The 16738-nt window shown below is 42.1% G+C and overlaps 1 protein-coding gene across 1 annotated transcript in view; it reads left to right on the top strand.

Annotated features, from left to right (window-relative positions):
- PXDC1 (PX domain containing 1) overlaps positions 1-15044 on the top strand; it is a 33311-nt gene extending 18267 nt beyond the window's left edge. Inside the window, exons 3-5 of the mRNA XM_034762241.1 lie at positions 386-503; positions 4667-4778; positions 13364-15044. Of these exons, the coding sequence (XP_034618132.1) occupies positions 386-503; positions 4667-4778; positions 13364-13481 (348 nt within the window). The 3' untranslated portion in view covers positions 13482-15044. The remainder of the gene's footprint in view (positions 1-385; positions 504-4666; positions 4779-13363) is intronic.
- The last annotated feature ends 1694 nt before the right edge of the window (positions 15045-16738 follow it).

Here is a 16738-nt window from a genome sequence, read left to right as displayed (position 1 = left end):
AGATTTTTGGCATGTCCAGATGAGTTCAGTGTAAGAGGTTCCCTCCCACCCCCCACCCCCACTGGACAAATAAGTTTGTTATAAGGAACATTAACTATATTTTATACAAAGTGCCTAGAAAATCACTGATGGGCAAGTAACAAAAAACAAAAATAAACGTGCCCATTAAGTAGTCATAATTTATTAGACAAACCCTGAGAGACACTGGGCATCTGGAATGCCTAATGTAGTCAATGGGAGTTGCAATAGGAATTGCATGTATTCAGCATTTCTCAAGATTTGACCCAGTAACAGGTGGGAGGTAGGGGATAATAGGATAAACAAACCAGGCGGTGAGTCTGGGACTTAAACTTTGAAAATATATATTTCTTTGATTCTTTTTCAGTATTCTAGATCTGAAGTTGTCCTTACCTTCTTTGAAAGATCTCCGTTAGATCAAGTGTTAAAAAATGACAATGTCCATAAAATTCAACCAAGCTTTCAGAGTCCGGTTAAAATATCAGGTAAGAATTATCAGCCTGCTAGAATGCACACAAGAATTATTAAATTAAAATATTTGTCTGTTCTTTCTCTCCCCTCCCTCCTCAGCATTTCAGAAGAAACCCTTCATCCCCCACGTTCGCCATGCTCTTGCCTTCCAATGTGTGGAATATCATAAGGGCAAACATGCTACGCAGCAGACCTATAGGCATGTTGAGATGAGTCTTTTGGGAATTATACAATCTTCAGACTCTTCTTTCCACTTTTTGGAGTCCATTAGCCATTCCTTGAGAAGGCCGTGTCCTTGTGCTGTCTGTACTGTTGCATCGCAATGGAAAAACTGAGAGGACATGAACGAAATAAAGTATATTTCTATAACATGCAAAATGGTCACGTTTTATACTAAGGGTGTATTTATAAATATTTTAAGAAGGGTTAATACGAGATGAAAAGATGTAGAAGATATGAGTAATATATCTTACAGATAGTTGTAACTACATCAGTACAATAGAAGATTTCGTACATGATTATATGCCATGGTTAGGAGTAATCATTTGTTAGAGTTCATTAACCCTTTATAAATGAATTATAAATGTACCCTTAATGTAAAGCATGACTGAGAAATTTAACAGCAGACCTACCTGTATAAACAATGGTGAAGAGCACCAAAACAATTTAATGAAACACAAGAGCAGGTATAAGTGTGGAACAGTGAACAGGTATAAGTGTGGAAGCCGGTTTGGCTTCCATGTACAAATTCAGTCTCCTCTTCAGTGGAGGGTTTGTGTGTCTGTCTCTTCAGGTATCTATTCGTATGCTTGGGGGAGGGAGGGGGGGCGTGAATACATTTACTGTACCTAATCCTCCTTGACCAGGATGTGAGTCAAGTAGAGGTGGGTAAATTCATTAATCTACACACAAAAAAGTAGGTTTTTCCTATATTGGTACATGACATGTGCAAATGTATCCCAAGAGGGAGTAAATGCAAACACAGAAAATCAATCAGTCACAGTTCTTTATATCATCTTGCAAAATTTAGCTGGTTGAGGATCTGTTTTTAGTCATTTTACTAATGTACAGAACGAACTGTGATAAAGATGTCTAGGCCAATTCTAATGGCAAAGATATGAATTTCTAGACAGGTTATGTATACGTTAATTAGAAATTACATATACCATTTCTGTGCACAGTTCTTGCATAGGTCACCCACTTAAATGCATGATGTGCTAGACTATATGCCATTTATTTTGCTTCTATATATCTGAAAATGTTATCTGAAAATACACTAAACAGCATATTCAATGGGACTACGTGTAGGGTAAGTTGCTACTCGGTATCAGTAAGGGTGGCAGAATCTAGCCTTAAGAATATATAATGTGAAACAAAGTACTCTGAAACAATATACTTTAAAAGAAAGTCTAGGAAAAATTGCAGTTTATAATACTGGAAATTGACATACTGGGTCTGATTCCCTTGACACTTATATTGGTATAAATCAAGTATAACTCCATTGGAGCTGAACTGGTTAAACCCTGGAGAATCAATTTTTTTGTTTTTGTAGGGTTTAAAGCTTGTTTTGTTCTCTGAAGAAAAATGTAGTTAAAGGTAACTACTTAACAATAACGTAGTCTGTGTGCATCTCTGCATGCCTGACATGATGGGTCCAAAAGCAGATGGAATGTGGTCATTAAGCAATAGTTTGGGCACCATTCTGTTGCAGGTCTAAGAGTGCAATAAGATGGCAGCTATTAGTTCAGGTGCTGCTCCCTCTTACACTGGTGTAAATCAAGCATAACTTTGTGGAAGTCACTGAAGTTACACCAACTGGTGTGACAAGAGAATGAGGGTCACTGTTATTTTTAATAGGTAAAGAATTGTGTGGAGACCACTATCTTAATTCTCATGTGGTGAATGCTCAAATACAAAGAGTGAAGCCTGGACTAGCAGTCAGTAGATTCGGCAAGGCCTATGCATAGAGGAGCTTTGGAAACAATGGGACCTGAACAAGAATATGTTTTTAAATCCCAAATTAACTCCTACAGTTTATAGTCAGGCCCTACAGTTTATAGTCACGCCTGACTTGATTTGTTTTTTTCTGTCTGTCTGGGTATCCAAAAGTACTCTGTGGTAGTCAGTCTTATGCACTGACTGGCTGTTATAAAGAATTTCAAAACAAAGCCCAGAATCTGATGTTTAGTTGACACAATCTTAGTCTGAATTTTGCACACTGAAATGACTGCATTGTTTAGTTGATGGTTCCAGCAGATGGCACTAAAGGTTAACTTCTAAACTGCTCTGTACTGCAGGAATAATGCTGTAATATTCTTAGGTCACGTCAAGGACACTCGGAAAAAACTGTGACATGCAGGGCTTGCTTTACATTGGATCTAATACAATTCTCTAGGTGACTTGTAACCTCAGAATACTCTGCAAAAATATTTTGTTTTCACTAAAAGAAAACAAACTGTGTCCAACACAGTCCACTCCAGATTAAAATATTTGAAACAAACAAAACTCACCAGATGAAAGCAGAATCTGATCCTTGAGTTTGCATCTCAATCCACTGAACAATGTTTGACAGTGAGTCACAGCTGATGTGGAATTCTGGAGGGATTCAATGTAAAACCACTCACATATACATTCTATTCAACTTGGGTGCAATAAAAAATAGACTAGAAGTCAGAGATTAATTTTTCCACATAAACATGGAGGCACATGAGTGTTAGTCTGAATGCAAAAATGAATCTTTATTGTAAAAAATTCAAACCTCAGGATCTTTTCACAACTACGATTGGTAGGTATCACAGGGTGGCAAACTCTTTGGGTTCAAGATGCAAACCTTTTGTGTCCAGACCCACGCCACCTAACTTTCAACAGCGGGATAGTTCCCTGTTGTTCTTGGAGATAATTCTCAGAACTAACAAATAGGGCCTGGTTCTCCTCTTAATTTGGTGTATATCAGGAAAAAAATCTATTGAGATCAGTGGCAGTGTGAAATGAGTGCAAGTGAGAGGAGAATCCAAGGATGTGCCAGCCCCAGTATACTTTTGCTGCTCCCAGTGAATGAAAAGGTGTTCTAATGAACATGGGGCTAAAATCTCTGATGTAAATGGGTAAGAAACCATTAAAGACAGTGCTGCTGTATCCATGTATACCGGTTGAAAATTTGCCCCCTGAATTGTAACTTGGTTTCATGCAGAATTTATAAAGTAAATGCAGGTATGTTTCTTCACTTCCTGCCTGAGAGCTTTAACTTTGAAGTTTAGTTAACTTATTGTTAATTGTAAGAGTGTTAATTAATGATCACTCATTTGAGTTGCAAGTGTTGGACCTAATCTTGATTGAAATCTATGGCATTCATGCCCAAAAAGTGTAAGCTTGCTGGAGTGATCTTGCTGAGTCTTTATGATATCATAACTTTGTGTATTCACTTAGAGCCGAATCTAGTGCCCCATAAAGTCAATAGGTGTCTGTCCACTGATTTCAATGGGGATTGTGTCAGACCCTTCTACCTATAAAGAATGACTGTAGAATTGAGCGATTCTGAGCTGGTAGCATTTGCAGAGAGGTAATGACTACACGAGGCTCAAGGCAATAGAGAATTGGGCCCAAGGAAAATTGCTGTTGGAAAACCTATTGTTTAACTTACTTTCAAGGTTGTTGTTGATTTAGTGTTGTAATTATTTCTTTTCTTCATCTTTTTGTTTAATTATGATAACTTGCTGTCTGGGAAGAATACAATCAAGAGTACTGTTGGATTATAACTTTATGGAGCAGATGCCACTCCATTGAATTGGCACAGGCTTTAATGGGAGCAGAATTTGGCCTTCTCCCAGATGGGAAGATTTGTTAAATATTCTCGCATTAGGGTTCTGAACTGCAAATATTCAAGCACATGAGTTCAGTAGGACTGATCACAAGTAAAATTGCTCAAGTGTTGCTCAAGTGGCTATGAAGCCAGCAAATGAGTCCAGCTCCTCATTAAGCTACAAAGTAATAAAAAGACTTTTTCTTTTAAATTAGCTTGCACAGATATTCACTGACACTTCAGTATGTCCTGTTTGCAGCAATGTCAGCTTTGTGTGATGTGCATCCACCCTATTCCTGCCCCGTCGCCCTCCCCCCCCTTTTTTTGGAACCATCTCAGACTTTCAGCATTTTACCTGTTTCTTCCCTTCTCCCACAGAAATCATGCGATCTAATGGATTTTGTTTAGCAAACACTGAAACAATAGTTATTGACCACAGTATACCAAACGGAAAAGACAAGCACCTGGATGTAGATTCAGCAGAGCACTTGTAAGTATACGTTGTTCCCAAGTATTGGTGTCTTTAAATTAATTGTAACCTTCTCCTAACAAAATTTTAGTACCCAGACAAACGCAGTGCTGTGGGAAGACCTGTGTGGGTAAAATTGCCAGTCTGGCTGATTTTGGTTGGTTAGTTTGGCTGGGCTGTAAGGATCTGTCTATGCTGCAGCTGGGAGTGAGCCTCCCAGCCTGGGTAGACAGACTTGTGCTAGCAGGGCTTAACCTGCTATGCTAAAAATAGCTGTGTGGACATTGCAGTGCCAACAGAGGCTCAGGCTCCCAACCCGAGCTCGGACCCAGGGAGCAGGGTAGGCCTGAGCTCGGGTGGCTAGCTTGAGCATACACCATGCTGCAACATCTACCCAACTATATTTGGCTTGCTAGCATGAGCTCCACTAGCCCAACTCTGTCCATCTGGGCTGGGGGGGCTCGTCCATAACTGCAGTGTAGACATACCCTAAGGTATGCATACCCATTGCAGCGGTCATAAAAATCAATAGAAAGACTCCCAATGGGAGTTGCAGTGTCCCTAAAGGAGACTGGCCCTCTTCTGATGGAAAAACTATGGATGCAACATGGGGCCTCAAGGGTGATAGGTACAAAGGGTCTGATCGGTGCAACAGAGTGCTAAGAACCAGTAGCTGACCCAGCACTCTGATCACTCAGCTTTAATTAGTTCCCCCAGAAAAGGCCTGCTGGAGGAGTGGAGTATTTCTTTACAGCTTTTACTAAACACTCTCTTGCGCTTTTTAAGCCTGGCTCTTTACAGCTTTTCTAATCAAACTGGGGGGTAGGAGGACTGATGAGCTAAGGAGCTAATTATCCTATTAGCTGAGAGGGTAGTTAAAAAGCACGGAAAGGAAGTGCAAGGGGGGATGCTAGCAGAATTCAGAGGAAGCAAGAGGTCGGGGTGGTGAGAGCGCTCTTTAGAGAAAGGGCTGAGGACTAGGGGAAACTGCAGAGAGAGTTGCTGCATAGGATAATGATGGTGGTTTGGTGTAGGTAATATCAATAAAACTCATGGAGGTGCTAGCAAACAGAAAGCATTCCAGGTTGTTTGTGTGGGATCTCAGAACAGGAGCAGACATGGGCCTGTTACACTTTGTCTTTGGTGAGAGCTGGATTGAACCCAGTGTGTGGAAGAATGAAGGATCCTTAGAGAAGTGAAATCCTCCTAGGAGGCAAGTAATTTATTACTCAGTAACTAAAATATACCTTCTTATTTGTGATTGCTTCCCCTTTGGGTCTGCGTTGTAGGCACTTTGGGGATAAAGCTTTCAAATAGAGTTTGAGATGATGAGTATGTTGACAGACTAATTTTTATGGAAATCCATTCCTGTGAAGTTCTGTCATGCCAACTGATTGATGTTTCACTTTAATAGCTTCAACTAGATGGAGGTAACAGTGTATTCAAGAATTTTAAATATTTGGAATGAAAAACATTGAACTACCCATTAGTCAAGCCAGTAAAAACCAAGGAAAACAAGGGAGGAAAAACATCACGGATAAAATGGACAGAAGCTTGGTCTCTGAACTTAAGGTCTTTTCTAACCTTCATTTAGATTGTGATCTGTATCAGTTTGCTAAAGGGTTTAAAACAGGGGTCTCAAAGTCCCGGCCCACAGGCCATCTGCGGCCTGAGAACCTCCCCCCTTGTGGCCCGCAGGGCTCCAGCAATTTTGGGGCCGGGTCTCTCCTTTGATCCCGCCTGCCACTCCCGGGTGCTCCCTTCTACCTCCCGTGTGTCCTCCGGGTGATTTAAAATGGCGTGGGGCCCCGCCCACCACCAGCAGCGCAGCGGAGCTGAGCGGCTGCCTGCGTGCTCACTCCATGTGACTGCCGGACCCTCTCTGCGGCCCCAGGACTGGGCGGGTCTGTGCCTCCGCGCGCTCCCCGTGCCGCTGTGGCCAATGGGAAGCTGCGGGGGTGGTGCCTGAGAGCAGCAGCGCGCGGAGGCCCCCTGGCCCACCCTGCCTTGGAGCCCCAGGTAAGCGCCGCACCCCCCCGACCTCCTCCCAGAGCCTGCATCCCCTCCCCCTTCCCACACACCCCCTTCCATCCCCAAACTCCCTCAGAGAGCCTGCACCTCCTTCCCACACACCCCCTCCTGTCCCCAAACTCCCTCTCAGAGCCTGCACCCAGCACCCAAACTCCATCCCAGAGCCTGCACCCCAGACTCCCTCTCCCACCCAAACTCCCTCCCAGAGCCCGTCTCACCCCTTCTGCACCCAAACTCCCTCCCAGAGCCTGCACCCTAAACCCCTACCCCAGACCACCTCCCTGACCCAAACTCCCTCCCAGAGCCTTAGGCAGGTGGGGGGCAGAGTTTTGGGGGGCGGAGTTTTGTGGGGCGGGTTATGGGCAGCATGAATGACGTTATTGGCCTGCTGGGAGGATTTGAGGACTGGCCCTGGCGCTAAGGTAAATTGAGTTTGAGACCCCGGGTTTAAAGGATGTTGAGGTCCCTTAATGTAATCAATGGGAATTTTGCTGACTTTAATGTGGCCAGGATCTTGCTGCTTGTTTCACACTTTGATCCTTGATAACATAGTTTGAACTGTAGCACGTATAGGGCCATAATCCAATGGCTGGAACTAGGTGTAAAAAGATCCAGTGTCTGGAAGCTGAAGTCATCAAAGCTGAAATTGGAAAGCAGGCATACATTTTTAATAGCGAGGGTAATTAACCATTGGAACAGGTTACCAAGGGACACACTAGATTTTCCATTACTTAGATTCTTTTAGAAAGACATCCCATCTTGATCAGGGGTGAAAGTAAGTTAAAGGACTTACCGGTACACCGGAGTCCTGAGCAGGGGCGTGGCCTCAACGGGAAGAGGTGGGGCCTCAACGATAAGAGGCGGGGCCTTTAAATCTTGATTTAAAGGCCTCGGGGCTCCGGCTGTGGCTGGGAGCCCTAGGGTCTTTAAATCACCCCGGACCTAGCAGCTGCAGAGGCAGCTGGGAGCCTCAGGGCTCAGGGGCGATGCTACTGCAGCAGAGCTCCGGGCCCTTTAAATCGCCGACGGAACCCTGTCACTGCTACCCCGGGGCTCCGGCAGCTGGGCTCAGATGGCGATTTAAAGGGCCACAGCTCCCCGCAGTGGCTGGAGCCCCGGGCCCTTTAAAATGCTGCCCGAGCCCGGCTGCCGGAGGGGGAAGCCAGTCCGGTTTGGCACGGCATACCGGCTCTTGCCAGTACACCGTACCAGACCATACCAGCTTACTTTCACCTCTGGGCTTGATTTTAAAATATGCTCTAGCCCAGGGAAAAGTTGTTAGGCTACAATCGGGGATTAGCTAGTGTAATGCATGGCCTGTGCTATGCGCGAGGTATGACTGGATGATCAGAACGGGCCCTTCTGACCTTAAAATCTGTGAAATATATAACTGATGCAGGGTTTTCAGACAAACTGTGGTGAAAGAAATAAGCCAATGAAACAGGATGTCTTTACCCATTCATATTTTAAATTTAGAGGTAGCTTGTTTTCTCTTGCAGGGAACGGTTCAGAAATTAATAACTGCAAATCTATATGTGCGCTGTTTTTAGGCTGAAGTGAGGTCCTTCCTGCAGTTGTATTTTATAGCAGGGATAGGACTGGAATCACTTGAGTAAGACGTGGTTTTGTCAAAGGCAGAGTTAGTGAATGTGATGGGTTGGATCACAGAAACCCCCTTGGGAGCTGCCAACTGATGTGCCAAGACTACTTCTGCCCTACTTTCCTGCCCTGCGAGCGTGGAACTCCAGCACCCTGTCTTGTTGAGTCAGACACGCCAGTCTGCTCCAACACAGACCCAGGGTCTGAACCACGTGCCCCAAAGCTGCAGACTTAACTGAAAGCAACTTAAGAAGTGTTCCTGTCTTTAACACTCAGATGCCTAACTCCCAATGGGGTCCAAACCCCAAATAAATCGATTTTACCCTATAAAGCTTATACAGGGTAAACTCATAAATTGTTCGCCCTCTATAACACTGATAGAGAGATATGCACAGCTGTTTGCCCCCCCCACAGGTATTAATACATACTCTGGGTTAATTAATAAGTAAAAAATGATTTTATTAAATACAGAAAGTAAGATTTAAATGGTTCCAAGTAGTAACTGACAGAAGAAAGTGAATTACCAAGCAAAATAAAATAAAATGCGCAAGTCTAAGCCTAGTATAGTAATAAAACTGAATACAGATAAAATCTCACCCTCAGAGATGTTTCAATAAGTTTCTTCCCAGGCCTTGTTCCAGCTCAAGTAGTAGCTAGGGGATTTCTCATGATGGCCGCCCCCTTTGTTCTGTTCCACCCACTTATATATCTTTTGCATAAGGCAGGAATCCTTTGTCCCTCTGGGTTCCCACCCATCCTTCTCACTGGAAAAACACCAGGTTAAAGATGGATTCCAGTTCAGGTGACATGATCACATGTCACTGTAAGACTTCATTACCCTCTTGCCAGCACACACGTATATGGGAAAACTTACAAGTAAAACAGAGCCATCTACAGTCAATTGTCCTGGTTAATGGGAGCCATCAAGATTCCAAACCACCATTAGTGGCCCACACTTTGCATAAATACAATAGGACCTCAGAGTTATATTTCATATTTCTAGTTTCAGATACAAGAGTGGTACATTTATACAAATAGGATGATCACACTCAGTAAATTATAAGCTTTGTAATGATACCTTACAAGAGACCTTTTGCATGAAGCATATTCCAGTTGCATTATATTTACACTTATTAGCATATTTTCATGAAATCATTTAGGGTGCAACGTCACAGTGAAGATTTTCTATATTGCAGCTGTAAATATAGGTTGATAACCTTGAGTGAAAGTATACATTTTTTGGAGTGTTATGGAATCCATTTGCAGTCTGTGTACAATTGAATTGACTGGATTGTGCTTTCTGTCTGAAATAAGAGCTAATTCCTGTTTGACTGACTAGTCTCACCTGAAATGAAAACTGGTAGATCGACATTTTTCTTCAGCAATTCAAAGATATTGTAAGCTAAGTTGGGCTTGGCTAGATTTGAACTTGGGTAGGAAATTTGCACAGAATACCTACATGCTTCAGAAAGTGGTACTGGCGATTCAATAGATGGCACTCTTTCCTTTAAGTCTTTACTGAACCAGTGTCCAACATTCGGAGGCATTAGATTGTGAGTGGTCCTGTGTTTTGTAAGATCCATAAAATGGAAATCCTGATCACTCTTCACTAAAGATGTTGTAGCACTTTTGCAAGTAGGAGTTAGTGCTGGTGTTCTGGCCAAATGCCAGTTTGAGTAATTGTATTCTGCCCCTTTAATTTCCCCTGTAATTTTAGAGCCTGTTTTGTGCCCTATGTGACATTGGATGGCCCGGGAAGGATTCAGATTTAGAATTTCACTTGACTGTATTCTTCACATCCTGTCCTGAAATGTGTTGTACTGTTGCAGTATGCTGTGAAACAATTGTGTTCCATCCCAGAGGTGGCAGAAATGATCCCCTTGTGTATAGTTTGTAAAGTGCTTTGTAATCCTTTGAGAGAAAGGTGCTAAATAGACATCTTCTACTCATTATAATTTAGTCACTGGTTTGCTGTACATGAGCTTTCTCTTAAAAGGGTTGTCTGGACCCTTTAGGTCAGCAGCAGGTGGTAAAAACTATGGAGTTGGTCATGCTGCTTTCTAGTAAAAATCCACTGTAATAGAAGATGTGCATTTTTAAGGACGACCCTACTGTAGTGTTATGAGCATGTAGAGCTCTGAATAGGAGATTTTTATGTTAGCAAATGCAAATAAGTTAAATAGAGAGCTATGCTGAAATACTAATGTTGGGAATAGAACATTGCCAGAAATGTAAAATCCTACCATTTACTATCAGGAAAAGAAAATGCTACCACTGACCTTTAAGATCTACCCATAGAGAGCTGAGGCTCTGTATAGGTACTGATCTTATGCAGGCTGATACATGGGACCAGGCTCTCTTCTCCCACCAATTTTACACTACTGTTACTTCATTGACTTCTGTAGAGTTATTCCTGACTTACAATCATGTAAATTATGAGAGGAGAATCAGCTAATACTTTCTTCATCAGCAGTGCACAGTCCCTGATTCTCCTCTCATTTACCCATGATTTACACTGGTGCAATCATATTGTAAGGAGAGAAATTACCCATTTTGCATCAGTGTGTACAATGAGAGGAGAATTAGGCCCTTTGTGAGGATGTGGTATCTTTTGAGGAACTAGGGAATAATTAGTGAGGACAGAGGAAGGAATCTGCATGTAATGAATAGTCTGAAGAACTATTGTTTCAGAAACTCTCACTTGGGAAAAAGACTTGTTTGTAATGACTCAGAAGCATGTTAAATATCATACTGCTGTGCTGTCTGATGCAGTCTCCTTAACGGAGTTCAGCTTCACACGAAGATTTTAAAATATTGCAGAGTCTATGGTGTATATCCCACTTTAAACAGAAGTGTCATCTGTTCTTCAGTAGAGATACTGATGGGGGAAAGATAGAATCTTAACAGACCTGTCTCCTGCTTTTCTAGTTTTCTCACCCTGAACATAAGACCATGGAAAATAGATAGAAGCCTGGTGTCAGAATGCGATGGAGTGTTTAAAACATTCCTGCCAATGACAGGTGAGGCTTCTGAAACCAAAAGAAAGAGTTTGATGGAGAAATTGGATGTGGGTTTGGAAGCTTTTGACTGCCATTTCTTTGCCCCAGCACTTTTGGTTCCTCTCTGGAATAGCGTACCCTAATGGCAATCTGGGATAGAGTTGCTGGGATGACTGTAGTCACGTTACTCAGCTGCAGCAGTCTAATCAGTTCAGATGAATGTGATGACCCAGCTTTACACTGAACTATTTAAGGCTCCATCTATTTGGTCTCTCCTCAGAGAATTCGATGATGTCTAACAAGATGTCGGAAAATATGAGTATTGGCTCCATCCCAAGTGAGGCAGATCCCATAATGCAGCAGGGTGAAGGTGGTGCAGAAAATGTCAAAGGAGGAGAAACTGAGAATAGGATCATCTTTTATTCTGGTCCAGCTAAACTAGGTTTGCTAAAACCTTGTGTGAGTAGGGGTTGGCAGTCAGGCTGTAGGGATTAGAGAGGGATACACAGACTCTGCAAGAAATTGCAGTCATTCTGTCATAGTTTAGTTCCTTATTCTGGCTTGTTGCAAAAGCCAAATGCAAAGCATTGTATATAAATGGAAAGGATTATATTTCCATTTTCAGAACCAAAACAAAAACAGATTCCATTCAGTCTCTGTCCCCTGTGTTCTCAGAACAGAAGCATTTGAAATAGCTGCCAAAGGCTGTGAGAATGAAATGAGAGGATTTAGGCCTCAATTACATGACTCATTTTTCCAGTGCTTGCTTGCTAGCTTCCTTCCTTCATCACCAGCATGTTTTTAACCTAGGAGAGAATATGGTGGTTCACTTGCATATGAGTGTGTGGTTGAGTGGGATTAGCCCTAGAGGTTCTTCTTAAATGCTTCACATGCAGTCATTCACATACCATAGTTGGAACTTCTCTTGTCTAGTAAAATTTAATCAACTCCTCTCCTAGAACTCTGACACTGCCTGATAGAACATTGACTTCCTGGGAACACAGCATTCCTATGGTGGATTGGCAGTAGGGGAGGCATGGAGAAAAGAATTCTCGAGAATGACTTGACTACTGTTTTTGACCTAGGCCAACTTTCATATGACACACTAACAATGTATCACAAATCCACGGTGCTCAAGTACTATGATGACAACTGCCAGAGGTGGCAACTATCCTACTAGGGTGCTCATCCTTGTGGTAATAATTTTTAATAAACACTGTTGGATAACTTACTACCTCCATATGGGTACCATACTATATTATGAGGTTTGGTTTGGTTTTACATTTAGGGCATGTTTTTAAGAAGATAGCCATCCTATTTTACTGAAAACAAACTGATCCTTCATTAATTTCCATGGTTTAGAAAGACACAGGCCTACCGTTAACTGGGGGTGGAAGGTGTGTGTGGGAGGGATCTCTCTCAATGATTCTGAAACTGGCAGTAGATGCCGTAGTACTTTGGCCAATGTATCAAAGAAGTGTAATTACAATCTGTCAATGGTTCAAAAGCCACCAGTAGTCCATATGGGCCTTGCTTGGTGGAGCATTCTGAAAAACAAAGCACTGCTTCATTAGGGTGAAGCACTGAGCTACTGGAAGAAGGGGTGGATCCCTGGGAGGATCATTCTCTTACAAAGTAGTCTGCACAAAGATAAAGCTGCAATAAAGCATTAGAAATACTTCTACTGTTACTCGGGTCTGATGTAAACTAAGGCTAGTTGGTAATACTTACTCAAACCATTGCCCTGAAAGGTGGGCAAGCAACATTAGCTGAAGATACAGCTCAAGAAAGCATTCTTGTTTGTGGACTTGTTTCCACATGGTTCCCTTTCAGGTATCTTTCCTCATTGTTTCCTGGAGTCAGTCTTCAGTTATTTTACCTCTCTTTCCACAATTTATGTTCATTTTTTCCTTTGTCCTCCACTCCTTTGTCCCATGTTGTGTAAGTGATTTGACACTTTTTTTTTTTTTATTTTAGGTTTGAAACCGTTAGTGAGTTTACTTCAGAGCTAGAAGACACTGATGATCCAGCAGCCTATGTCACCAACTTGACATATTACCACCTGGTCCCATTTGAGACGGATATTTTGGACTGAGGCTTTCCAGGGACCCAGTCAGCTAGCATCCAACTGATTTCTTTGCTCATAGACTCTGCTTTCCCATTGCTCTTCTATGAATAAAGCTGTGTGATTAAAAACAGCAGAGAAGTTGCTGCAGATATGCCATGAAACTGATTTTGCAGCTTAGCCCTTCATTGTGACTCAAGGAGGCACCTTGCAAGGAAGTAACTGCTTCAAGAAACTCCTTTTTCCCTGAACGGAATGTAGCAAGATCTTAGGGCTACTTGGATCCAAGGAAATCATTTTGGCAAAGGCCATGGCAACCACTACAGTGACAGAACCATAAGCGATCATTCTGTCGTTTGGCCCCAGTGGTCACTGGTATACAGTGCAACTTGTACAAAAGACTACCCTTATTAGCAGCTTCCTGTCTTAAAACGTCACAACAAAATATCCCCAGATGTACCGAGTACACTTCCACTCCACCTTTATTAGAAGACCACCTCTGTTAAGCAGTCAACGTTTGTCAGTCCCTTTATGTGGTCACTTAAGACAGATCCCATAGTTTGCTGTGTGTTCAGCTGTGAGATGACAGGTGCCTTACATATAATGTTACAAATACCATAGAGTGCCTACAGGAAACCAATGCACAATCTGATTACTTTACCTCTGTTAATCCTTGGGTGTTGGTTAATCATCCGAGAGCTGACTTCTTTCCTTTCCTTTCCTGAAATAGGAGAGCAAACTGGCATTGCAATGGAAAGCTTATAATGCTGCAGTACCTTGAATTACTTCGGAGTTCTGGAAAGCCGATAGGAAGGCTAAACTGCCTTGCTAAGAATGGTCAGTGCATGCCAGGCACTTGGATCTGTTTTTTCTCTTGGATCAGGAAATCTGAGCAGTGCTTGCAGTTGTTTACACAAGATGGATAATTACCTTTGCGTATTACTTTCCAGAGAATGGGGAGATTTAAGCCCTGTAGGGACTGAGAATTAAAGATAAACTACAGTGTATTTTACGAGGACAGGATAAAAGAAACCACCCCAGCTCAGATAGTCTGCTTAACCCACCCCCATAGACCTAATGGGCCTGATTCTGATCTTGCCTACACTGGTTTCATACCAATGAAATTCTATTCACCTCAATGGAGTTACGCCAGTGTAAGAGAGGGCAGTGTCAGACCCCAAAGGCTCTTTACTACTGAGTAGTGCAACGTTAACCTCTCTTAGAGCTCAATCTTGTAAGTTGCTGAGCACCCTGAATTCCCAATATGAGCTCAACACCCTGCATGATCAGGCCCTGACCTTTCATCAAGCATTTAATGTAGTAATGGCCAGAATTAATTTAAAGAGAGATGAACTGAGAAGAGTGCATTTTGAGCTGGTTATCTGTACAATAGCTTTGCCTTGGTTCTGAAGAACTTGGCACAGCTCCTCTCCTGTATACTCTTCAGTGCTCTTTGTATAATAACAGTAAACAGAATTTGCTAATGTACATAATAAATTATTGAGAATCCTAATTCCTTTACACGGTATGTTTTTAAAATATATATTTAATGAAATAAAATTACTCACCTTAAATATGATAGCTTCATTTAAAGTGTTGACTTCCCTTTATTTTTCATGGCGGGTAAGTCTCTGAGACCTGAGTCCTCTGCTTTTTCCTCCAATAATTTTGGAAACAGGTTGAGTAATTGCTGCTTTTCCTGTACTGCTTGTGTGCTCATGCTGCAGATAGAATTAATACCCCACGTGAAAGCTACGGGGCTGGATACTGATCTCATCTCTGTTTAAACATGGATTAATACCACTGCATTCAGTGGAGCTCCTTGGGATTTATACAGGTGAAAATGAGATCAAATCTGGCATCTATAGTTTCTCAGGGTGGAGGAGTTCCTTAAACTGGAATGTAATGGGAAACGTCCTTGTTTCGTGTTCTTGAACTAGATTTATTTTCTTTGCCCACTAGCTACAGTTCTTCGGTCTATGCTTCCAGCTGATTATTATTGGGTAGCAGCATTATCCGATGGAAGGGGCACTGGACTGGGAATTGGGAGACCTGAGTTCTTTTCCTTGCTCTGTTACTAACCTGCTATGGGACCTTGGGCAACTGTACTTCACTGCCTGTGCCTCAGTTTCCCCATTTGAAAATTCTACCTGCCATCTCCATTTTACAAGTGCCTATGCCCCACTGACTTCCACTGAGACATAAGTATTCTTGTAAATGTTATCCAGTGATACTTACCTACCTTTTGTAAAGTAATTTAAGATGTATGGATAAAAAGTTATATTAAAGCTAAGTATTATTATCACTGAGTTTAAAAGCAAGTGACTTCTTGCTCTGATTTCATAATGAGAAAACAGGTCAAGCTGCAGACAGGAGAGAAGATGTTGTGGGTGGGTCATTTTATTAAATCTGTGAGTTTAAGGTTTAGTTCATAAACAGAAGTTGCACTGGTTTCAGGTAACTCTGTTTTTTAAAACAATTTAAATTGGTGCAAAAGGCTATGTGACTACACTTTATGAAATCACCCCTTTAGTTAAACTGATGCAACATTCTCATGTAGATGAGGCCTTAGTCCTTGTACCAAACATAAATTTGGAAAAGGATAAAGTATTAATCATGAACATGTCCACTTTTAAAATTCAAAATGGATCTAGGGCTAAGTAAAAATCAAGCCATAGTATGAGGGGTGTAGGAGTGTTCACTGACACACATAGGTAATATTAAGTGCATATTCTATTACACACAAAACACTACATTAAAAGGATCTTATGAAGGTTCCAAAGTCAAGTCATCAAAAGTTTGCCAGTGCAACTTTAATTCGTCCCCTGCACATGTATGTGTTACGATTCAGTCTTTAATTACATGACCACATACTATTTTCCACAGGGCTCCTGCCTCATTCAGGGCACAGAGTGGGCCTGCTCTGGAGATAAATCAGGGCTGTCTAGTAAAGGAGATTGTTGCCTGTAGGAGTCTTGCTTCATTTGTTGCAGAAGTTGGAAGGTGTATAGTGAATGAGGCAGGACCTTGCAGGAAGAGAAAGGATGTACGTAAAAGGTTGTTACAAGGAGGAGGGAGAAAAATTGTTTTTCTTAACCTCTGAGGCTAGGACAAGAAGCAATGGGCTTAAATTGCAGCAAGGGAGGTTTAGGTTGGACATTAGGAAAAACTTCCTAACTGTCAGGGTGGTAACTGACAGAGGATGACAACCTACTACTGCTATGTGGACTAGCACTAGAGGAGGATGGGGTGCTGACAGTGGGTTTCAAGGTATTTGCTGACAGCAG

This window comes from Trachemys scripta, chromosome 2 (genome assembly GCF_013100865.1).
Source record: "Trachemys scripta elegans isolate TJP31775 chromosome 2, CAS_Tse_1.0, whole genome shotgun sequence".
Classification (NCBI taxonomy): Eukaryota; Metazoa; Chordata; order Testudines; family Emydidae; genus Trachemys; species Trachemys scripta.
The sequence above is the reverse complement of the archived record's forward strand: the minus strand, read 5'-3'. Positions and strand labels throughout refer to the sequence as shown.